Source organism: Podarcis erhardii, assembly GCF_964252035.2.
Source record: "Podarcis erhardii genome assembly, chromosome: 1".
Taxonomy (NCBI): Eukaryota; Metazoa; Chordata; class Lepidosauria; order Squamata; family Lacertidae; genus Podarcis; species Podarcis erhardii.
In genome coordinates, this window is record NC_138497.1 from 70593265 (window position 1) to 70619215 (window position 25951).

At 42.4% G+C, this 25951-nt stretch overlaps 1 protein-coding gene across 5 annotated transcripts in view; it reads left to right on the forward strand.

The window, feature by feature from the left end:
* The window catches only part of DENND2B (DENN domain containing 2B), a 142230-nt gene that overhangs the window by 53766 nt on the left and 62513 nt on the right, over positions 1-25951 (forward strand). For all 5 annotated transcript variants that reach the window (XM_081840386.1, XM_081840385.1, XM_081840388.1 and 2 more), the window contains one exon: positions 9880-9984. In XM_081840386.1, the coding sequence (XP_081696512.1) occupies positions 9905-9984 (80 nt within the window). In that variant the 5' untranslated portion in view covers positions 9880-9904. The remainder of the gene's footprint in view (positions 1-9879; positions 9985-25951) is intronic.

The window sequence follows — 25951 nt, forward strand, 5'->3', positions numbered from 1 at the left end:
AGAAGCCAGCATATCTGGAATTAACAAAAATAATCACATTGGGCGGAATTTGGCATTATGCTATTATGATTGTTCAGCTTGCCAGATGGAATGATCTCCCATCTCCCCTTCGCCTGTTCTCTCAATGGGGGTTCTCTCAATCTTACCAGGGTTTATTTAGGGGGGCATGGAGGAGGTGCATGGTAGGGATAGCCCTGTTGCGCTAGGGGGACTTGTTGCATTCAGTCACACTAGCACAGCTGTTTAGTTGAGTCCAGGCCCATTGGGTTGTAGCCAATGAAGTAGCTCCGTTGGCATAATATTTTCCATTTGTGTAACAGAATTCCCCACTGTCTCCTCAGTTTATGAGCCCCTTGTTCCTTCCCAAATCTGTTCTGGAGGGTTGGGGAGAACCCAAAACAAACTTAGGGGCATGTGGGGAAAAGAAAGACAAGTTCCATGGCTTAGCCAGAAGTCATGTGCTAAGGGTACTACTTTGCTGGATACTGTTTGTTATTTCATTTACAAGTCTTTCTGAAAGGAATGTTGCAAAAAATAAGCAGACTATTGGTTGACCCCTTGTGCCTTGAAGTTTGAAATTTGGAAGTAGCAAACCATATAATCTGTGGATTTCTCTCATTTCTGGCCAAATTACCCCCCCCCTTCCAATATATATATATGAATCCCAGTTCTCTCATGCGTTCTTTTGGCTGAGGTTAGACTGGGATACAAGAGGGTGGTACAAGTTTGAGAAGAGTTAATTCTCATTAAAAATTTTCCACAACAGTCTTGGAGGATTCCTGCTACCTGTAGCCTGCAATTAAAAACAACAAACAAAAATCCCATCAGGCTTAGGATGCAGCTTGACTACCTGCACAAATTTGGCTTTGTGATTGTGTCAGACTTTTATGTATAGCATTTTATGAAACCTGGTAGAGTCAGAGTTCTATCTGAGGTTGCTGAGACCATGTGAAAATTCTGGCTTAGTTGCCATTTGGATCATATTATATCACTTTTCAAACAATAAAACTAACAGTAACTAACAGAAGGGACGCGGGTGGCGCTTGCCGATCGTATGGTCGGCGGTTCGAATCCCCGCGGCGGGGTGAGCTCCTGTCTTTCGGTCCCAGCTCCTGCCCACCTAGCAGTTCGAAAGCACCCTTAAGTGCAAGTAGATAAATAGGTACCGCTTTATAGCGGGAAGGTAAACGGCGTTTCCGTGTGCTGCGCTGGTGCTGGCTCGCCAGAGCAGCTTCGTCACGCTGGCCACGTGACCCGGAAGTGTCTCCAGACAGCGCTGGCCCCCGGCCTCTTAAGTGAGATGGGCGCACAACCCTAGATTCGGACACGACTGGCCCGTACGGGCAGGGGTACCGTTACCTTATATCACTTTTCAAACAATAAAACTAACAGTTTTAGTGCTGGTTTTTCTGTCATCTGTGAAATAAAAGTCACAATTGGAGAGGCAACTGCCTGTCTTCAGCATAGCGCTGGAGAAAGCCTAGATTTTGCTGCAGAGCATTTTCAGGAAATAGTTGACAAGAGGAATGCAGAGTCCCCCCCTCCTTCTGAACGCTCATCATAGCAACATAGCCCAGTCGATTTGGAGCTGCACCAACAGCTTCCTGTAAACAATCAAGTGCTTTATATGGTGTTTTCGCCATTAAATGGCTTTATATTCTGCGCATCGTCACCAGCACTTTTTATGTTTATGGGGAAAGGGGTTGTGAGGGGAGATGCACTGGGCATTAACAGTTTGTAACAGATTCTCCTTATGATCATGGCTTGGGCTACCTCAACTTTCCTCTTTGAAAGGAGAGATAGGAGATGAAGAAGACATGATTGTCACTGTGCCCACATACACAATCATAGAATTGGGAGGGTTTTTTTTTTTTAATGATATTTATTATAGTTTCCAATTAATACAGAAAATAAACATACACAAAAAAAAGTAAAAACACAAAAATACAAAAGCAAAAAAGAACAGTTAAAACAAATATAATTTCCATTACTCATTTCCATTAACTTATTTCCCAGACCTCCTCTCACCTCCCCCTTTTGTATTCCAATTCGAATTCTTAACTCAACAAATCCTTATTATAACTTATTTATAACTTATTATACCTTATTGCTCAACCTTTACATTACAGCTGGTAACCACTTAATTTCTGTCCAACATCATTCTAACATTCATTAATTTTTAACATTCATTAATTTTTGGGTTTTGTAGGCCATTTGGTCAAACACATTGTTTGATTCAGCAAATCCAGAGCTAAATAATTTCCTGCAGATTATTGCTTTGGTCCCTGCCTGAAGATCTTAGGAGGGAGGGAGCCCCCTACTTCCCCAGGTAATTGGTTATATATATATCAGATCATTGTGTGAAGGCTAAGTGGTTGTTGATATCAGAAGCGGATTTAGGGGAGCGTGACTGCTGTGTTAGAATATCTATTTAAACTAGGCTCCTTAAACCATTGCTGCAGTCGCCAAAACAGAATGCCTAGTTGCCATTTTTGCCTATTCCAACCTCTTTTTCTTAATGGTGACTGCTCCTGCTCAGGTTGCACAGAAAAAGCAATTTGACTCCAGAAATTCATTCCGATTGCGCAGAAAAATTAGAATTCTACAGGATGGGGTATTAGTGTGTGAAAAAGTCCAGATACAATGATCCCCAGATGGCAGAGATGTCAGGTGCCATCCTGGCACCCAGGCATGCATCTTCACTTGGTCACAAGTGGTCAAAAGCACCTGGCTAATTTTGAACACTGCATGACTGGTTTGGTTGCACTGGGCTTGGAACCTCAGGGGCACTACAGCTATGATTTAGAATGCAGCGCAAGAGGCGGGGGGGGGGGGACACACAAATTTTCACATTGCACAGGGCACCGCTGAGTTTTAAGATCCCTCGCCCCACCACTGCTAATATTTGCCTTTCCACCCCAGTAAGAGCATGTGTGGAAAGATCACAAAATGGTCATTTGGCATACCTGGGGGGAAATCAAGCACTTTCCAGAGGCACCTATTCCATACTTCCTTCTCTCTCATTAGTGTTTCATTGTCTATTAGTGTACTATTGTATTCCCAATAGTATTCCAGTACTATAAAGAAGTGACACAGAAAACTGCTCCTTAGGAAAATATTTCAAACGGGCTGGGTTATATTTATATAGCTATTCCTCAGTGTGCCCTTTATGCAACAGGGGGAAGGTTTTCTAGTGAAGTAGCCTTTGCTATGCAGTACCTTGAGTTTGTATGCGTCTATCGATTTGCCAAGTCAACGCCAAAGCTTTAGATAATATTTCTGGGCATTAACTATGTTAATAGATTCCATACAGAGACTAAGTAAATAACAAATGAAAGCACACTTTATGTAAGCTGCCAGAAAAGTAATAGTTTTTATCAATTTACTTCCAAAATCAGATAAAACTCTGCAAAAGGGGAGAACACCCTGAAGTAAATGTAATCTCTAGTCTTTGGAACCTTTGTGGCTATTGATTGCAGGACTTCTGGCTTTAATGGATGGAAATGAGACCTCCCTAGTCACCATTTCAGCTGCTGAGGTGTAAAGAAATGTTTACTGGACTCACTCTGAAGCTTAAGAAACTGACTGCACACAAGCCCTTGCGACAGATGAGTCTGCTAGGGAGAGAGGGTTCAGCAGAAAGGCATTAGGTAGTCTTGTCAAAGTACTTGTCCCTTCTAGGTTGTATGTGTGACTTCAAGCTATGTTTCAGTTTTCCACATAGGCATGCTCAAACATATTTTCAGGTTTCCATTACAGTGGTACCTCAGGTTACATACGCTTCAGGTTACAGACTCCGCTAACCCAGAAATAGTACCTCAGGTTAAGAACTTTGCTTCAGGGTGAGAACAGAAATCGTGCAGCGGCGGCGTGGTGGCAGCAGGAGGCCCCATTAGCTAAAGTGGTGCTTCAGGTTGAGAACAGTTTCAGGTTAAGAACGGACCTCCGGAACGAATTAAGTACTTAACCTGAGGTACCACTGTACTGTGAACTAAAGAAGGCACACAAAATTTCATGGAAAGGAAAGGCAACACTGGGGAGAAGGAGTGCCCCAAAGCCCCTCACCTCATCTTTTAATACCCTATTATTACTCCCCCCACCACACCACTCAATCCCCACCCCCGCAAAGCACCGGCTTATTAAAAATAAATTGGCCATCTGAGAATTCATAGAGGCACTGGGAAATGATTACACTTTAATGCAAAAATAATAACGTTAGCAGGTTATGAAATTTGATTATTTAATGTATTCACGAAGCAGCAAATTTCTTGATGGAGGCTTGTAGCCTCTCTGTGTTTTGTTCTACTTAATATCTCCCTGTGGAGTCATCTCAAGTGTTCTCAGTATGATTTTTTCTTTTAATTTAATTAAAAAATGGATCTAAAATGGGATGGTTTTAACCTCCCCCTCCCCGCCCTCCCGGAAATGTAATGAATACATTTCTTCCAGAAGGGAACCTGCAAGATGTAGAAACGTTGTTAGCTTTAAACCAGTGAATCTCAAACCTTTTATGAAGGTGCATCATATTGAGATCCGAACCCCATTTTGTATTCTTGGTATCAATGTGCATGAGCATTATTTCTTTATATGGAATTGCCGACCCTCATTGCCCCATTGCCTCATGCTACAGGCAGACTGATCCAATGTGCACAAGGCATATTTTAAAATTGCATGCTCAGACTTTTGCATGGGTTGGTTTAGCTTAACATTTCCTACATATCTCAGTTGGTTAGAGCGTGATGCTGATAACGCCAAGGTTGTAGGTTCGATCCTGCATTGCAGGGGGTTGGAATAAATGATCCTCTGGATCCCTTCCAACTCTACAGTTTTATGATTCTGTGATACTACATGGTAGTTGTGCTGTCAGCTTGAGAGATCTAGACTGTGCCTGTTAATTTCCAAGCAGAATTCCAAGCACACTCTAGGGCCTTAATACTGCTTCTTGGAATACTTTGTATATCTGGCTTTGGGGCTTGTGTATCAATACTCAGTGAAACGCAATTTCCAGGCCTGCCAAAGTACCTCTATGGAGAAGTTGCAAAAAGGGGAATTGTGCAAAGAAATTAGACAATAAACCATTCTGCATGGTCTTCATGGCATAGTCTTGGCTTGAACTTGAAATGCTGTGAGCATTCACAAAAGTGAGTACCTTGTTGAGTGCTTGCAAACAGGATTGAGGTTCGCCTTAGTCTTGTGAGCGCTGGCACTTTCCCTTCCCTTCGCAGTGTGTGTGTGTGTGTGTGTGTGTGTGTGTGTGTGTGTGTTTGTGTTTGCAAGGGCAGACATTCTGCAGGCTCTGGAAGAGAATCTTTTCCCAGTGGACCTTCACCTTAGCAGAAATAGCATGCATGGCATCAGTTACCTGTCAGGGATCCTGGGACTGGTGGTTCCTGTCCCATCCCTTTGGGGAAAAGTTGCTGTGTTCCATGCCCTGGTCAAAGGTAAGTAAGTTACTTGGTGGTATGGTACTCCCGCTTTCCTGACTCCTGAGTTGTGTGGAGAGGGGAGTTCCCAGCCAAACACAACGCCCCCTTCTTTTCGCCCACCCTTCCCTTTAGATCTTTGCTGCCACCAGTTGAAAGATTTTATTTTCCTACAAGGTTGTCTTTCACCAACCAGTCTAAAACTCTCCCGTGTCTCCTTGAGAACACTTTGAAGTAGTGTAGAACTTGGCTTAGACATGGTGTGTGTGTGTTTTTTAATAAAAATAACAGAGACCACAAGGTTTTCTGTAACAAGACTGGAAGTTTACTAAATGGGGGGGGGGATGTAGTTTATAAGAAAAAAAAAGGTTCTAATTTAAGAATGTTTACAAGCAACAAAACATTCCCGGTGTGGGTAATAAACTATAGCAAATAAATGTAGGTTAAAACACTTTCATCTCTCCCCACACTAGACAGTCCCTAGAGTAGACTTGTGTTTTCTTTGTCTCCTGAGCTCATACCTTGATCTGTTCATCCTTTCATCCAGTTCCCTGATCTGGCTACATGAGTGCTAATCAGCAAATTGAAGGAAGAATGAGGGTCTTAATTCCCAACTACAGTACCATCCTCGGTTATTCTACCACCTTCTAATTAGTGGCAAAAATCTACAAATTAACCCATTAACTCCCCAAACACACCTACATGCAAGATTTATAGTTTTATAATAACACAACAGCCCATTTCTGCCACACTTGGTCTTAGTGGGGTGGGGGGTGGGGTGGAGGGAGTAGCAGAGGACACTTAGTTTGAGTTATATATATCTGGAGCTCAGGTGGAAGTTCATGACAAGACAGGCTGGAATTGCATAACCTCATAGAGTCTCAGCTAAGCAACTGAAATTCATAAAAGGTCCAAATGAGACATTTTATGCTCAGTCAACTCCTGAGGCCCAACTCTTTCCTGGAGTGTGGTGAGCTTAAAGGGCACTCTCCTGACTTGGAGCCTATTACTCTGCCTCCTTCCCTCATGGCTCACTACCAGCACTGGTGATAGAGAGTGTGACCCCGCCCCCCTTAGACATCTCAGATGAATGGGTTGTGGTCTTTGGAGATCCCTGTTCAGACTCTGGCTTAGACACAGTGTCCGGGCATGTGGCTGGATCTAGGCCAGGGTTGAGAAATTTGGGGCCCCCTAGATGTTGTTGGACAACAGCTCTCATTGTCCCTTACCATTGGCCATGCAGGCTTGGACTGATGGGAGTTGAACAACAACTGGAAACGCCACAGATTCCTCATCCCTGGTCTGGCCTTTCTGTGGCCTTTGCTGCTGCTGCTGCTTCTGATCTGGCCCCTGCTTATCTCAGTCGGAGTCACAGTTGCTACTCAGGGTGGAATGGGGTCACTATAGGCTGGCCAAAGGCTCAAGGCTTTACAAGGATTTCGTTTAAATGCTACCAAAGGCTCAGTGATGTAATTTGTCCATGATGGTTGCTAAAGGGTACTGGTGCAGCTGCATGAATTGATTAACTTGGTAATGAACACCTGTGCTGGGTGGTGTAGCCAGATTCTTCTATCCATCCAGACAGGTCACTTTGTTCTGTTGCATGAACTGCAACCATCCTTCCTATGGTTGCTACTGCTGTGATTGTGGGCTATGCCTGCATGTGCTGTTTGCCACAGGATGCCTGCTTTGTGCCCCTGCTGATATCAGTTCTGCATCCGTGCCTGGTGGTTTGTGTCTTTGCAGTGGATCTCTGTTCTTTGTCTTGCTTGCAAGACACGTTTGTGTGTGGCTGAGTGTTGTGCTAAGCATCTCCCTTGCCCAAACACAAAGGGATCATAGCAAAAAATGAGGGGGATGCACAGGATATGATTGCTGGGACTAAAATGATTGTTCAGTTCATTAATTGAGGTTTGAACTATTTCCCTTTTCCCTTGTGTGAATCAGGCAAATCATTTCTGATGTTTAGTGTAGATAGATAAATGATCTGGGGAAACCCCTTGATGATTTCTGAAACAGAAAGTAAGTTGTTCTTTGGTTAAAAAAACTTGTTAACTACTCTCAAAATATAATTTGTACTGCAGAAGATAAATCAACTAAAACCAATTTGTTTGACAGCTTTAGCAATTTTCAGTCATGTTCTTTCCCCCTTTGATCTCTAATTCTTTCCAGACGGAGTGTGTCTAAAATGATTCCATTCCTTCTTCAAGTATCCAAATCTAATTTTTATTTCTCTTGTGTGGAGAGGAATCATTTATTTATTTACTAGATTTATAGGCCATATTTTAGATATGAATTCCTAAGGCAGTTTCACAGACCTACATGATGGTACTGAAAATGGTTGGGCTTCAGGCTACATAAGTAGTATTTCCATGTCCAGTTACACAGATGGCGCGTCCTTTGGGAACACTGGTGCTGCTGGAGAAAGTGCTCATGCAACTGTGTGATCTGTGTGATTGGCATGTGTCCTTGCTGTTGATGTGTCATGGAGGGCAGGTAACAGGAACCAATTTTGGATGTAGATGCCACACTGCATTTGCCACATGCTGTATGAATTAGACATTATTTACAGATTGCAGATGCACATATGATTTCAGAATAATAATAATAATAATAATAATAATAATAATAATAATAAATTTATGCCATCCATCTGACTGGGTTGCCCCAGCCACTCTGGGCAGCTTCCAACAACTAAAACATTAAGCACAGCAAAACATCAAACATTATAAACTTCCCAGTACAGAACTGCCTTGTGATGTCTTCAGAAAGTTGTGTAGATTACCTGTTTGACATCTGATGGAAGTGCGTTCCACAGGATGGGTGCCACTACTGAGAAAGCCCTCTGCCTGGTTCCCTGTAACTTGACTTCTTGCAGTAACGAAACTGCCAGAAGGCCCTCTGAACTGGACCTCAGTGTCTGAGCTGAACAACAGGGATGGAAACACTCCTTCAGGTATACAGGGCTGAAGCTCTTTAGGGCTTCAAAGGTCAGCACCAACATATAGATCCACTGACCACATGGTTGACTGGATGGTTGCAGGACCAGTGCAGGATGCTTCTTCAGTCCAAACTGGTCCTCAGCCTACACAATGAATAAGAACATTGCAAGGTCAGTGCAGGCCACATGTAGCTGTCATACCTGGATTTCCACTTTTGGCCTGGAGCTGTCCAAGCAAGAGAAGTACATGTCTTTTCCAGGCATATTTGTCCAACATTTTGTTTTGCTGCAGTGAACCAGGAGCATGGGCATTGCTTTGTCACACAGTGAGAAACATGAGACACATCATCCTCTGAGCTCCTTGTAGGAAGAGTGGGATACAAATGTAACAAATAATAAAAGTTGTGTTTGAAGTAGATTTGTGGGTTTTTACTTATGGTGCTTGTATCCCTGCTGCAAACGGACCATGGTTGGTAGTTAATGCTGTGTTATTTGCCATCCTTCAGAGAAGGAAGATGACATGAGGTGTGTGGTTGCTGTAAACATCTGGATTCAGTTTAATTTGAGGAATATTGCAGATCTGAGAGGATTTGGGTCAAACCTGTCAGTGGAACTTTTCATTAAGAAGGCTGTTTATTTTACATTTACTATGGGAAGCCTAAGGGTTGCAGTAATAATCTGGTTCCCATGTGCTATCCATTGTAAACAAGAAAAGTATGTACAGTATCTCAAAGAGAAAGTCCCTGCCCCCATCAGCTTGTACTTTAAGAATTAGAGACAGCACAGAGGGCAATAAGATATTTGTAAGCATAATAATCTTCAAGATATTGTGACTTTTTGAGAACAGCAAGGGGTTGTATCTTTTGGTTTAGTTAGTTGTTATTTGCAGAAGGTCTAGAAAGATAAATGCAGGTGTCCTTGGAAGACCTTGTGCTCTATCACCAGCTTGGGGAACTATATGAAGGAGAGCTAGGTTTGAGAGAAGAAAATTACATATTGTACAAGTCTTTGCGTTAGGACCGTAATCAACTTATCTTTGATATGTTTATGGGCAGGCTTGTATGTCTTATAAATTACGATATACTTTATCCTATCACGACATTGCACAGTGTGAGTTCTGCCATGGTTTCCAATGCTCATTTTAAAACTTTTGCTTTAGGATTGAGCTCTGTCATTTGTTATTACAGTTGTGACACTTAAAAAAAAATGCTATCATAATTATCCCAGTCCCAATTTAATGAGAGAAAGTGGAAAAGTAAGGACAATGGTTCCATTCTTCTAACATACTTTTCTGTAGTTTTAGTTTCTTGTCTAAACATGACTCAAATCTGAATCTTACCTGAGCTGCTGTTTGACTTTTTGCAACATTGAAAAGAGTAGTTATGTTTAGGTAACATGTTCAAAACCTTTTTCCGGCAGTCTTTTCCATGTACTAGAAACATTTCTTATTAAGCTGTGTTGGAAAAAGTCTCTGGTTCAATGGGTTTGCTTTGGATTTTATTTCCCCTTACCCAGGTTTCCAGGTTTATAGAGAGCAGAAATGACCATGACTGCCAACAAGATTGCCAGTGTCACCAAGAGAGCTGGAGGAAGTAAAGTGCCTCGGGATAGTCTCGATAGGTAAGTGGAAAGCAATATGTTTATGGGCTTTTGTTGCCTGATTCCAAATTGCTTCCTGCTCTCCCACCCCAACAGAAAGCAATGCTCTGACCCATAGATCTTTGAAACTTATCATTTATAGGAGGAGGCCCACTTCTGAACCCAGAGTCTCCTGGCCCTGCTCCTCTTCCTTCCTGATTCTCTCTCTTCAACAGGACTCTCCAAATATACAAGCAGCAATAAAAGCAGCAGCCTCCACCCTGCCCTTTCCCTTCTTTTGGGCAGGCTGGGCCTGGAAGGAGGGGACAAGTGAATGTGTGATGGTGATGGTGGCAGGAGGGCTCCCCTTGAGGGCATCTTGTTCAAGAGCCCCTTAGCATATGGAGTCAATACTGGATCCATGGGGCTAGTGTGTGTAGAAACCTTGGCATACAGGTCATCCTGGGTCTCCTTACTAATCACATCCTTGGCCATGTTATGTAAATATACAACAGCTAAGCTCTGACTTGGTGATCTTGCAAACAGCAAAGCATTTTTTTTTTAACATCAACATGAAACTGCTGACATGGGCTGTCCAGAGAGTTGGGGCGAGTTGCCGTCAGTATACTGATGAAAACAACTCTCTCTTTTTCATCTGAACCAAGTAAGGCACCTATAAAGGCCAAATGCACTGTTTGGGTGTCTCTTGACCTGGCACTACTCCTGGATTTGGAATTGGTATATATGACCCGAAGGACTTTTATCTTCTGGCTACTTATGGGAAAAGGTGATCTGGTCCCTGTTATACATGGCAACCTCATGGCTGAGCATTGTGGTGTGCTTCACCTGGAGTTCCTTTGAACATTTGTGCAAATTTCACAGCCCTCTGCCCAGCTCTGACACCTGCCCATTTTTTAAAAAATCAACACCTCCCCCTTTTATTTTTTTGCTCCAAGCAACTTCTTCCATGTTTTCTTTTTTGGTGGTGGGGGAGAAGGTGGTTCCCACAAAAACATGGCAGTGGTCATATTCACTCCCTACAATGCCCTAGGATTACTTAACTCTTAGGGCATTTGGGGCAAGTCCAAAATGACATCTGGAAATAGTTTGGCACTGGAGTGCAAAAAAATAAAAGAAAAATGAGCCTGAGTATGCTTTATGATGGTCCTGGGCCTGCAAAGTATCTTCCAGTATCTTCTGCATAAACCTGCTTGTGTGATTAGTTGTCAGATGGGGCCTTCTTCCAAGTATCTGTATCCTCTGACGTTAGGTTCGTTGTCAAAAGGAACATTCTTGGTGGTGGTGCCCTAGAGAGATTCTGTTCTCCCTCCCCATCCCCCATCCCCCAGCAAGCTGCTGAGCCCTGGGCTAAAGTGATTGTTCACTTAAAAATGGAATTTGAAGTCTGCTTCTGACCTCTAGTTTAAACTTAAAACTATGGCTAGTGTCCAGCTCTGTGCAGATGTGATGCTAGCTTCAGTTACTGTTGGGGAAAAAGAGATAGGGGAACTCAAAAAGTTGATGGGAGGAGGAATGAGCCCGAGGGAGACACAAACACAGTTCTGAGTGGGACTCCGATTCTGTTAACTATATGTTTAAGGCTCCAGTGGAGCCAGTTCAAAATAAGGCACTGCTGTGGGATTCTGGAAAAATTCAAAGCTTCTTATAGGATGTGATTTAGCCAAAGCACGTTTAAGTTTCTCTCCTCATACTGGAACGCAGGATCACCGGCTGAAGATGATGAACAGTCAGTTCAGAGCACGTGGGGTCAACTGTCCCCCACCCCTGACAGTGTATAATTAAGATTATTGTGTATACTATGCCGTCAGTGTACATGGCACCACACCTTGTGTACATGTGCACATTGTCAGGGTGGACAGTCTCCAAGACTTCCTAAGTGAAAGTCCAGACCTGGGAGTAAAGAAGTTCAGAACCACTATTTTCAATACAGGGTTTTTTTTGGCACTAGTGTAAAAAATCTTGAAAAAACAAGTGTGTAAGTTCTACATGCCTGTCCACAAGCTCCACATCTCTCTTCTTCTCACTATGACTGGCATTTATTTTTAAAGGTTTATTTCAGTAATGAATAATATATTTAAAGGCAAGCATAGGCATGAGAGTTGGCACATCACTGAGTTACAGACTCATGAGAGAAACCTTCCAATATGTCATGCTAGCAGCCCGACTCCTTCGTTTCATGTAATCTACTTGGCTGACTTTCCTTTGGGAGGCCATGCCCTGAGTCATTGGGAAGATTTCTTCCTTTTTAATAAGACTTAAAACAACAGAAGCAGCACTTGAATTAATTTTCATTTAACACTTGGAGGGATTCATTCTAAACGCATTTTGAAAAGAAAGAAACTACTACAAAACACCCACACTGAGAAATCTAGCTACTCGTTTAATCTGGGATTTGACCAGAAGTACTGCAGACAAGGGACTCGGGTGGCGCTGTGGGTTAAACCACAGAGCCTAGGACTTGCCGATCAGAAGGTCGGTGGTTTGAATCCCCGCAACGGGGTGAGCTCCCGTTGCTCAGTCCCTGCTCCTGCCAACCTAGCAGTTTGAAAGGACATCAAAGTGCAAGTAGATAAATAGGTACTGCTCTGGCAGGAAGGTAAACGGTGTTTCCGTGCGCTGCTTTGGTTCACCAGAAGCGGCTTAGTCATGCTGGCCATATGACCCAGAAGCTGTACGCCGGCTCCCTCGGCCAATAAAGCAAGATGAGTGCCGCAACCCCAGAGTCGGTCATGACTGGACCTAATGGTCAGGGGTCCCTTTACCTTTACTGCAGACAAACAGCCTCTGGTCTGCAAGTGGCAGAATTGTGATGTTTTGACTATCAGTGTTAAAGGGAGTTCTAATTTTCTTGCAGAAAATGGCAGTCTTGCCAATATTGCTGTCTTTTCTTCAGGAGAAATGACTGCCTCTGCCATGAATTAAGTTTGTACACATCAGTTGCCCTTTGCTAGCAAGTAACTGTGTCTTCCTCCTAGATTTGTGAATCTGAGGGGTTAACAAAAACCACAGTCCTATTACCATGGCAGAAATATCTGTATCGTGAGGCTGGATAGAAAAAGCTTGCACTTGGGGAAATACTCTCACCAAACCAAATCAAACCAAACCAAACCAGACTATCTATCTGAATATTTTCCTGACCACAGTCAGGAAAAATTGAGGCAAAAATTGACAAGTAAGTCCAGACACCCAAACTTTATGACATATACCCATCTGCAGTTACTGGTGGTTGTAACAGTGAACCTCATCCCAAGTTGGCTTTGTGCCTGCTTAATGCCCTAAGCAAGAGTAAATTATAGGAACCAGAAATGGAGAGTCTGTTGAATGAAATGTAATATTAATATTAAAACTTACAGGATTTCTGTAAGTGTCATATCATATGAAAGGCATTCACTGAAACTATTCTTTATTCCTTAATAAGAAAAGCAAGCAAGGGGCAGAGGGCAGCATTAAAATTAAAAGTAGATAAAAAGGAGAGAAACAGCAGCAATTTATCAGTAGAAGCATATAAATAAGGCCTTTGGCACTGAAAAGGCAAAATCCTCAGTGCCATGTGTGCCCCCTTGGGGAGAAAATTGTACAATTTGGGTAACACCTCTGAGTCAGTCCTTTCCACTGGTCACCATTGACTTCGCCAGGTACAGGTGGGGCCACCCAGAAAAAGACATGTCACAATCCCAGACTATACTGTATAGGACTTCACAGGTTAAAACCAGCATTTTGAATTGTGCTTGGAGATGAACTAGTATCTAGTGCAGCTATTTTAAGAATTGGGCTATGTACACACCATGCATTTAATGCATGTGACTTTCCCCAAAGAATCCTGGGAACTGAACTTTACCCTTCACAGATTTACATTTCCCAGTACCTTTAAGAAACTACAGTTCCCAGGATTCTTTGGGGAAAGTCGTGTGCTTTAAATGTATGGTGTATGGTGGCCTTGGTGTGATATGTTCCCATTTTTTCTGGGTGGGTGGGTGGTAGAGTGGCCTGAGGGAGAGAGAGAAAGGCAAGCAAGAGAGGGTGGTACCTACAGTCCCTCAAAATTCAAGATGTGACCATGGACCCCAAAATATTTGTCTAATCTGGAGGCCATCAGAACGTAGCTAACAGAGGCCAGGCTACGTCTGGTTGTTGCACTGAAAGAAACTGAGAGAAAGAAGTGGGGTGTTTATAACAGAAAGAGACAGTAGTGGCTGGTGTGGAGGGGCAGAGTCATGGAACCGCCAAGACATCAATGCAGTTTACCTGGATGGCACTGGGGCAGGGCAAAGCAGAAGCAAACCCACAACTGTGCTGAGTCTCTGGTGGCAGCACTGCATTGACTCTCCCAATGCTTCCACACACCCCTGACCTCGCTGCTGCCCCAGTGCTGTCTAGGTAAGCTGCAGCAATGCTAGTGCTGAGAGGGCAGCTCAGCAGCTCTGATCTGCCATACCGAATGCCACAGGACGGAGATGAAGGTTAGCCAGTCAGCTGCTCATAGGCAGGCCCAAGAAGAGAAAGTAATTGCATTCATTAGGCTACCCTAGAAGCTTCACTGCTGCTGCAGTGCAACTTTGGTCACATGCAGGAGATTCCAGCCTCACCGCTCAGAATTAAAGACCAGTCACAGCTAGCTTAGCCTGAGAAACATGCACCTGACCTTGGGTGCGAGCATAAATAAAGTGGTATACTTGCATCGAGGGTCTGTGAGCAACTACTGCAGGACCATTGGAAGCGCCTTTGAAAAGTCCCCTTTGAAACAGAAAGAGCCAGCAGCATTCATATTTCTTCCTGTCTAAACAGTTCACTTTTGGCCTTCAAATTAAATGAGATCATGTTTGGAATCATACTACAAAACAGAATAAATGTTGATGGCAGAAAGCCTGATGTCCTTTTAAAGAATTTGTTTTTCTTGCCTTTAGTATGTTTGAAAGGAGGACACTGGTGTCCATTAATACTTAGATCTTCTTCAGAGATATCTTTGTCTGGTGGAGTTGCATCATTCCTTTCGAGCCTTGTGTCAGGATCCCCACAGTGCAGAAAATGACTGGAAATAACAGCTTAATAGAAGCTATGGGGCACAGGGTCTTGCTGTTGTGTAGTGGTTAAGAGTCAGTGTGGTGTAGTGGTTAAGAGCAGTGGACTTGTAATCTGGTGAACCGGGTTCATGTCTCCGCTCCTCCACATGCAGCTGCTGGGTGACCTTGGGCTAGTCACACTTCTTAGAAGTCTCTCAGCCTCACTCCGCTCACAGAGTGTTTGCTGTGGGGGAGGAAGGGAAAGGAGATTGTTAGCCACCTTGAGACTCCTTAGGGATATCAAATCCAAACTCCTCCTCCTTCTCTTCTTCTTCTTCTTCTTCTTCTTCTTCTTCTTCTTCTTCTTCTTCTTCTGTTGTATGTAGGGTCCACTCTGATTAGTGCTTCTCCTACGCTGCGAGTCCAAAGTTTTCGCAAGAAGTCATGCCATTTAGTGTAATAATAAAGTGTAATAATAAAACAAAAATCAAACCAATAAAGGTAGTGATTTAAACTTGGTGCAGCATATGATCTGGTATGTTTGAATAAGATAATAGACCTTAGCACTTTGTCCTGCATGACATGCTGAGGACTGCATGGTGGAACCATAATTATTATATTATTTCCTGCTTTGTAGCTAAATCTAGTCTCCAGGGTGGCTTACATTTAAAAATGGTTACAAGATGCAATATCTTTATGTATGATGAGAGGAGCAGAAATGTGGAAGGTATTTGAAGCTCACTGTTCTAGCTTCATGTTTTCTTTCTTTCTTTGACCTAGTTGACACATAGCACTAAGCCATGGCTTGTTTAAAAAACCATGAGTTGTCCCACAGATAATCAAGCAAACCGTGCCTTGTTTTTCCAAATGTTTGTTTTGCATCTGCTTTTGCCTCATGCCTTTGTAGTTTGGTGAGCTTCTGGGATTGGGTGATCAAGCAAACTATGGTTAGGGGAGGTTGTAAGGTTCATAACACAAAGCCACAGTTAAAATAGGGTTCATAACCCAGCAACAAACTGTGGCTTAACATCTTGCTTTGTTGGCAGTAAACAAACCATAGTTCAACTATTGAGCAGGGTTCACATATAACTCTTAAGACAGGGGTCAGCAAACTTTTGCAGGAGGGGCCCAGTCCACTGTCCCTCAGACCTTGTGATGAATCAAAAGCCACAAAGGGAGGAAAGGAGATTATTACTTCAGTTTTGACACTTAAAATGTAGCACACACTTTTACAGATAGCCAGAAGCTTACTGGTTCTGCTCGAACAACATGAAATCTAGATCAAGAAACCCTATCATTGGGTTGGCTGTATATATGTCAAGAGATCAACTTTTCATACTTTTATTTCACCATGCCCAAATGGTGTAGTGCCTGCATATATAGTTTCCTGAAAAGCAGTAGCAGAAAAACCAAAATATTGAGGAAATACATTGAAAAGCATCCAAATGCAGAACCAATAACCCAATCTGGAGTCAATAACACATTATGCTGCTGCTTGCCCCTCCCTCCCTCCTCCTCCTCACCCCATTAATAATCACAGTCTTCTGTTACAAATACTAGTAGGACTTGTAGGTTTTTGGCCAGACATTATGACCCAAAATTAATAGAAAAATGCATGTTTGTCATATTTTGGGATGAGTGACAAAAGAGGTTTATTATTTTAACAAAGATCTTGATCGTTCAAAAATTGGCTGTAGAGTTGAACAAAATAGTTGGTTTTAAAGATATGTGCTGAAAGTAGGCAGTATGCCAATTTGTGCTAGCTTTTTTTTAATTAAAAAAACCCCATTCAGCTAAAATAGGGGTTCACCAACCTCTTTGGGCTCATGGGCCCATTTGAAAACTGGAGAGACTGTCATGAACACCACATGCGTGCATGGCAGCTAAGCACATGCAAGCATGCTGACTTTGCAGGGGAAAGTGTGATCTTCACTGAGAGAGAAGCTTGGGAGAAAAGTGTTAGCCTGCCCTCCTCAGCTACATCCTTCCAAGCCTAACTACAACTGGCAATTCATGGTGCGTATGTGTGTGTCACAGCTGGGAAGGGAAGGGTTAACCCTTACCCTCCCCTGTTGTAGCACCCACCCTCCATTGTACTGCACTTCAAAGAAGATAGCTATTGGCTACAAGAGAAGGCCCCTTTCAATTCTAATTTTAGCAGGCATACCAGAGAAGGCCTCTGTGGCATCAAGTGTCCTTCTGGGTACTGTGTTGGTGATCTGTGAACTAGAATTCATATGCAAATAGGATGCATATAGACATACAAAAACAAGAGCCAGCACACTTCTCTCTCTTTTTGTCCTACTTTTGTTGTGCTGTAGCTCTTCTGTGCAACAGTAGTGTGGTAACATTGGGGAAGCATTGCAGAACAACTAAAAAAAGCAGAACAAACCCATCACTATTGCACTATTATTATGTCAATAATATGTTGAAGATTACACCCCCAATAAAATACAATTCTGCAAGGGTACTGTGTGTCATAGCTGTCAATGTTTTCCCTTTTTTAAGGGAAATTCCCTTATTCAGAATAGGATTTCCCTTTAAAAAGGGAAAAGTTGACAGGTATGCTGTGTGCTTCCCAAGACTGTTAAACAGTTCAATGTACATCTGTGTGTATTTCAGTGGGTATCAGAATAATAAGCCCATACTTGTAATTGGGCATGCATGCTCAGGAGAAGATTTGAGTGATCTTAGTTCTAGTCACCTACATGGAAGATTACAGCCTGCATCTTCTTGATGATGTTGTGGACAGGGATCACACATTACTCATTGTCAGGGTTTTAGGGAGAGAGGAGACAGAGAGCGAGGGCGAGGAGGAAGAGGACGACAACGAGCCGAGGTTGTCCCAAAGTCCGTCTAGCGAATCAGAGGATTCCCAGAAGGGAGCCCCCCTGGTCAGGCCAAGGGGCAATAGAGAGGGAATCAGTCAGAAAGAGGGGAACGAAGAGGGAATCCCCAGTGGGAGTGGCAAAGCGGGACCAGCTCCCCCGTCGGAACGGAGTGGAGGGGGGGGAGTTGCCAGTGTGTCAGAAAGAGCAGGACAGGAAGGAGGAAGGGGGAGGAGTTCGGAGCAAGACGTCCTGCCTGAAAGGGAGGAGTGTACTACCGAGAGCAGCGTAACTGTAGAAAGGAAGGTCAGAGGCAACGTACGCGCGCCAAGTTCAAATATAGAGGCGCGCGGAAATGAGGAGAGCTCTGAGGAGGAGCCTGGTGCCAAAGCACGAAGGAGGGGGGAGCAGGCGGGAGAAGACTCAGCCTCTGGGGAGTCCCGGAAAGAGGGAAGACAGGGGGGCAGGAAGACCCTGCGGAAAAGGAAAGAGAGGAAAAGGTGGAGCAGTACAAGCCTCTTAAATTGGTGCAGGGGAGGGACGGACTCAGAGGGGACTTCTAACATCTAAGGGTAACAGATGCGGAGCCACGGAGTTTGGATGTAATGACGACAATGATCTTCAATAAAACCTTTTGTATATAGCTTGGACTGGACTTTGGTCTCTTGTGAGCTGGGACCCAGGGTGGCTCTGACACTCATGAAAACCAATGAGAGGGAAAAGGTTTGAGATTAAATATTGAGTTAGGAAGGTTCAAATATCATTGAACCTTGGGTGCAAATATCATTCCATTTCAAGTACACCATAGTAAAACCACATGTATGTTTCATATTGAAGAGCTTCATCGATGTACAGGTGACTCTCAACTTGTGTGGGGTTTACGTTCCAGGGAAAACGTGCTAAGCCAGTCACGCATACATTGGGTTCAGTGACGGGTGGAATTTCTAAAGTCTTTTTTAGTGGATGTCCGCCCCCTTTTTATTATTTTTTTCCCCAAGCTGAATGCTCACAAGTTACCTTAAATGTTTGTAAGACTCTAGTTACCTGTCTTGTAGGCAAGCTTTCCTTCCTTCCTTCCTTCCTTCCTTCCTTCCTTCCTTCCTTCCTTCCTTCCTTCCTTCCTTTTTACTAGAAGACTCATTTACTGACAAAAGAGACTTGAGTAATTGCTTCATACTTTCTGAGATAAGGTTTTCAGCATAACCCTGCCACTGCTTTGTCATAACTATCTGTGACCTATACTGACTGGCTTCGAAGACACTGACTGGCTTGGAAACAAATGAGAAGTAGCAGAAGACAGGAGAGAAACCTGTTCGACTACTGCCACTAGCCTCACCTCCCCAGGCAATTTCTTAGCCACTTCCTTTCCAGAAGCAAAAACAAATTTGTGAGGATAATCTGGTCATGTTCTGCGCAGAGGGAAACATGAGGAGGCAGGCACAGGAAATAGTTATTGCATCATTCATTATTTTATGTGGTTAGTTTTCTCCCTCAAGCTGGTCTACCGTGACTTGACTCATAACATGGAGGAGACTTTCCTGGAGAATCAGCTGTTCTTTGGTAAAGAAGATGAGGGCAGATGGAGATGACTAACTCTCCTCTTTCGTCATCAGCATTCACAGGTACAACAGGAGCCAGGCACTTCTGTGCATCCATTTGCATGAAGGTTGTCTGGGTTTTCTTTGTATGTGTTTCTTTTTTAAATGCAGGCAGAAAAAGAAGTGTCTCTACTAGAAAAATGAGTTGTTTCCTTAGATATTCACAAAACTTAACAAAGATAATCAAATCAGCTTAGACTGAATTAGGTATTATGAGAGCCATGTGGCTACCACTGAAAGCAGAAGCCTCATTTCTCTTTTTCCCACTCCTTCTAATGTCTGATTCAAGTTTTGTGACGTAATGTCTCTTTTTGTCTGACCATTTCCTAACTGTTATTTCTGGATTCTACTGCTCAGTAATTTGATATTTGTGGATTAATTTTGTCTTACTATATTGGTTTCCTATTTTAAATTGCTTCATTGTTTTTTATATTAAGTGGTAGGTTGGTAGGTAGGTAATTAATTTCAGTGTGCTAAGTTTTCCTACTTTCATAAGTAGCAGCAGCCAATGCAGTGGGGTTTGGATGGGAAGACATCAAGCATGTTGATATCGCATCTTGCATTTTTAGATTCACTAGACATTATGGAAGAGGAGGAGGAAGAAATGTGATGTTGCTATCTTGATGGAAACCACATGGCTCCTGCGATGGCTAGTTCCAGCTTGTCATGGAGCTAAGAAAAGTGATCACTTCAATAATCACCATGTTGGCCTCATATTTGAATGTATAAAACTCCTTTACAGCAGTTGATTCTGATCTGTTCAACTTAAAATATAGGCCGCCTCTATATTCCTGAAAGTTATGTTCAGCTTTACCATAACATTTCCATAGAGCCCTTCTCAAACGAAATGCCAGAATCAATGGCAAGGTTTTCTTTTTTTTAAGGTGGCATTCCCCAGTTATCATTAATATCCATTCTCTTCCTTTAAGCATTGAAAGGAATAAATTTGATAGAATTTGAAATTTGAAAACTATCAAGGGCATGTTTAACCTGATATTTAACATGAATTTAGACAATTTTGAGCAAAACTCAGGGGTGGTTCATAAATTACACAGAAGCAGAGAAATAGAGTAAGTTTGCAACTTCTGCTGCAATTGCAGAGATTTGTGGGCCCCAGTGAACCCCCAGGACTCATGGAATACTCTGCAGGTGCGATCAGAGTCCAATTTCAAGCACTGCAGTAAAAGTGTGGAAAGGAAAAGAGCAAGTGACTCCTTCTTCAATTTATGCCCACTTCTGTGTAATATATGAGCCAGTATGTTAGCATAACTTGATAGTTCTGGGTATGCTACAACTACTCCTAACTTCTGACAACTGTGCTATTCTCAGAAGCAGTTAGTCCACAATGCTTGTAGTACTCCAGCCTGACCTGCAGTCAGTTGGCATCCGTTTGTCTCAGGAGACCCTGCAGGAATATGCCTTTGAGGGAGAGTTCAAACTGCTGGAAGGTTACAGAGCCTGCTGTGGCTGTAGAGACCGTTACCAAAGTGACATGTTTTGTTGTAGCTGGGGCAGCAGATGAAAGTGTCCAGTTGTGCTGCTGCAGATGCACTATGGCATTTCTTCTCTCTGCGCTCTGCCCAGAAGTCATTTCTCCTCTGGTCACTGCTATGGATACATTGACTGCCTGTCTCCAGGCACTGCGGTCATCTGCAAGGGATTCCCATAGGGCAGGGTTGAATTGTCAGGTGTAGTTGGTCCACCGTGCTTGTAGTACAGTACTCCAGCCAGATTTGCAATAGTGGAATGGGCACTGCACTTGAAATATGCTGTTGCCTGGCCTGCTTCTGTTTTGCTTAAGAATGTGTTCTATGGGATATGTATTTTGAGTTTTAAAGGTTTCTTCTTTTCCTGCTGTTGGCCTATGTTCTCTGGGGAGCCCATAACTGAGGTCAACTTTTGGTCTTCATCTCATTACTCCAAACCTATTGCACAATATTCTATTTTTGGTTCTCTTAAATGATGGTTTTTTTCTTTGGTTTGTTTGTAGAAGGCAAGATCCTCTGTATTTTAAGATGCTTGGCAGGCTGTACAACTAAATGTTTCTGCTAGCGTTTATCCTTAAAATTATTAGCACACTTTATTGTTTCCCCATTACTGCTAGTACACATTTTCTGTTACTAGAGTCTCCTTTTGTATATAAGGGAACTACATCAGTCTTCTTCCTATTATAGCTCTTGGAAGACCACTCAGAAGGACCCCAAGAACACTGGGCAAAATCTATCAATGACATCTTCTGAACTCAAGCTAGGACCTCTGTGCTGAATTCACACATGCATTGAGGAGCACAAGTAGTTGTTATGCAGGCCTGCTAGTCCACTCTATGTTTTGTTATAACTACAGCATCCTCAGCAACATGTCATGACTGAAGGGGGCATGTAGAGTGGCGTTAGGAGAATTACTTTGACAAGAACAGCCTTCTCCATGTGGACTACTAACTCCTGCCATCCACAGCACTATAGCTAATAGTCATGGATGAAGGTATTGGGCTGTGGAAGGCTTGTCTAGAACCAGGCATGTGTGGAGGGATGCCTGTTCTACTTACCTGATGCTAAGCCAGTTGGGTTAGCAAAGTGAAAACTTCTAAGGAATTTGGTGTTTTTCCAGACTCCAGGGTGACTTCTCCTGAGCAGGTATCAGCTAGAAAATCTGCCAGATCTAGCTTCAGCTTTGGCTGGGCAACAGCTAGAATTCATTTTGTTTGCCTGCTTACTACACCTGGGGAGGGCTTCATCCTCTCTCCCTGCTGCTTGTGTTTCCTGTACCCCACACTTTTAGTCATTTGGCTGCTTTTGACTTAACATCACAACAGGTAGACATGTGAAGCATATAATTTTGGTGTCTTCTCTCTCCACACCTTGCCATCCCACTTTCCAAGCAAGAAAACTCACAGCTACTTATAATGGCTTGGTGACAAATACCAGCCCTGTATAGCATCGACTGGGTAGCTGCCTAGTGCGGATGCCTCTCTCTGTACTGTCTTTGTTTGGAAATAGGGAACATGTGAACAGCTCTTCTCTTTGTCTCTTCACAGCTGGTGAACAGAGTAGGACACATCACCCTGCTGTACATTCTTGACATTCGAAGAAATTTTTCCTCAGTACATTCCCTGCATCCTCCCCCTCCTCCATCTGTATTCATTCTCTACACATTTGAATCCCACACAGCCCTTGCAAAACATTAATATTATTATTATTGATGCAAGTCTTTTCCTTTGCCTGTTTTTCAGGTGTATGTAAACAATTGGGCTCTTTCTTTTATTGATGTGTATATATGGAATGTTAGTTTCTCAAATTAACCACTTCATTCTCTCTCTTCCTAACAATGACAACAATTTTGTTTGTAAAGAGTTGTGGCATTTGCTAAAAGGATCCTTTCTCATCCTGGGAATGAAAGAGAATTGTATGGGACAATTACTAGCTTGGAGATTAAAGCAGTGTGGGAAATACTGTATTGGACTTTGGAGTTAAAGAAAAGAGTGGAAGTTAACAAAAAGTTCAGGAGCAAGCTGGAAAGGTATTTTTTCATGAGCCACAGAATAGGGGTAAGTGAAGCAATACTGTTTTGTGATGAACCTGGGCCAGGCTTATGCTGTAGAGTTAAACTTTTCTTAAACCATGCAACTTTGCATAATAGAACTGGACTAATAATAATAATAATAATAATAATAATAATAATAAATTTTATTTATATCCCGCCCTCCCCAGCCGAAGCCGGGCTCAGGGCAGCTAACAACAATCAAACAATCAAACAATCAAATAATCCAACATTTTAAAAGGGGAAAGCACTTCCTTGTACGTGTCCATTGTTTAAGAGTTCTTTGAGAGAACAAAGTTAAGCTTTGAGCTGTTGTTTTTCTTTGGTGTCTGCTGAAAAGGTGATGTTGAGACAGAATCAGATGATTCAGTGTTGAAATCTATGTCTAGCCACAATACTGTTATAAAGTCATTTTGCTATTTCAGCACTACCACTTTCAACTACCTGTGACTGTCCTTCAAGTTTATTGCAATTGCACAGTGAGTGAGAGGGTTGTTGTTGTTTTTTACACTTTTATTCACTAATTTTCATGCCTGCTAGGTTTTCAGATTCTCATTGTATATAACACTTTAAACAGATTTTAATAAGCCAAATGTGATGGTAAAGCCTAATGTTCAGAATCAGGATACTACATTAATAAGGTGCTTTCGTTTCTTTTGAGCCAATGTATATTTTTCTCTCCTTACCAGGAAAGAAATCACAAAATAACAGTACTTGCAATGACAACAACAATAATTCAGAACTGATAGCCAGAAATAGTCTCTTTTGGTAAATAGAAACCATTTTAATGCAATCTGTGGGTTTACTCCTTTCTATTGTGTTATCTAACTTTTAAAGTTGTGGCTGCAATTAGGTGAGTAATATGGGTTTTCTAGGACTTGTTTTATTGTTTTGGAAGGCTGTTTGCCTAGAGGTTGGGATCACACTCTCCTACCATGTTGAACAAATAGGGCTTTGTTGGCTAGAAATCAATCTTTTTCTGATGCTTACAGGACAAAGGATGGGATCTTGATTTACCTTTCTCAGAGTCTTGCACAAAATCCTTTTACCTCTTGATCATCTTAGTAATTGTGTTCACAAACCTAGGTAGATGTAGGTTTATCTCTATACAAAGGCTACAGGAAATTGACTAGAATAAAAGGTTAACTGCACCTTTATTTTTAATCTAGTCTAATATGTCTAACAAATGACCACAGTCTGACTTGCTTCTGAGAAAATATGTTTAGGACTGTGCAGGCTGTCTCTATTTTGCTGTCTCAGTTGCATGCCTTCAAATTCAGGTTCTACAATGGAAGTGGATTTGGTGTTCTTGTGCAACAAACCCTCTTTCTACGCCCACCTCCATCTTGTTAATTCCTTTTGGTAGTGCATGTGTGTTTCACAGGTGGTTCTCAAACACATGTACTTGGTAAAACCCGCTTGCAAAATTTATTACTGTGTACACACTTCTGCTTATTCTGCATCCTGTGCACTCCCAACTGCTGGCTTTGGAAGGGCTGTAAACACAACATCCATATCTATCCTATATCTATCCTGTCATTTCTTAGGGAATACTGCATTTTGATGCATTCTTCCCCAAATCAGCTTCGATCTAAACTGAGAATAATAATGGCAAAGCTGCAGTTTAAGCCAGCAATGTATGAGTAGAATAGTACCTTTATTAGGACTAACTTTAACACCACTAAGTAACGAAGCTTATAAAATTGTAGGCAGCCATGTTACTCCATGAGGAAAAACCCTAAATTCACAGTAGACACCTGTATTAGGATAAGCTAAAACAAAGATGTTCCTGGACACCAACTCCCATCAACCCCATTCATATGGCTCGGATTGGGGATGATGGGAGTTGGAGTTGAGCAGCAGCTGGATAATAACAGGTTCCTCATCCTGGAATTAAAACATCACAAAGTAAGTGATGTTTGGATAAGTTGCTTTGGGTTGCTTTGGGCATGATAAAGTGACTGACAAATTTAATAAATAAATAAATAAATAAATAAATAATAAATGCATTTGTTTTTATAACATACACTCTGGCTTTTGATTCTCCTGCCACAAATATGAAATTATGATGACTTGGGAATTACTTTTGGATTTTGTGAGGCAAGTGAGAAGCAAAATGAGAAATAAGAGGTTTCAAATATCTGTGTTAAATGCAGAAGACAAAAAAGATCTCTGATTGTAAATATTACTGTAAATATGACTTGGAGAGAAATATTCTTCCTGTTCATTGTGTCAGGAGGAAAAGTTCAATGTTACTAGTTGATACAAATTTAAAATGTTAGTTTGAGCAGAGTGGAAGGTTCGACTTTTACCTCAGCCGTGAACTCACTTGGTGGCCTTAGGCAAGACACTATCCTTCATACGAAGTACAGACATAATACTGCCCTGCTTTAGAGGATTGTTGTAAGGATTACTGAGATTATGAATGTGAAGTGGATTGAACACTCAAAAGCATTAAGTATGTGCTAAGTTGTTGTCCTCCAGAGCTCTGTTCAATGGCCAACTCTATAAAATGGCCACTGGTTTTGTCCAATCATCCAACTATGTCAGAGCAAAGAATATAACAATTGATATTGATAGTACACAAAGAGTGTGTAAATAGGGGAATGAGGACTAACCGGTCCATGCATATAGGAAGGAGTAATACCTAAAAGTGTACCATCAGTGTTATGTAATGCAGCCTACCTTGTGCCCCCTAAGCTGCCTTGCTGCCCTTAGGCATGAGGGAGGCACAGACTCATCACAAGTCTTGAAGTCAGGTTCAGCTGCTCTTATGGTGGGCTTCTGTGCATAGACTAGGGAGGGGTAGGGACCATCTTGTCTTTTGCTCCAGGCAGCAAAATGTCTTTGCCAGTGCTGTCTGTGGACCATGTATTAAAAAAAAGGGGGGGGGGATAAAAAGTATTCTAGTATGAAACGTGTGCACTTTCAGAAACCATTTTAGAAAAGTCTGCTAAGTTGGGCCTACTCCAAACGTTTGGCCTTAGAAACAAGAGCTGAGTAAAATCTAGGTAGCCAGGTAGCT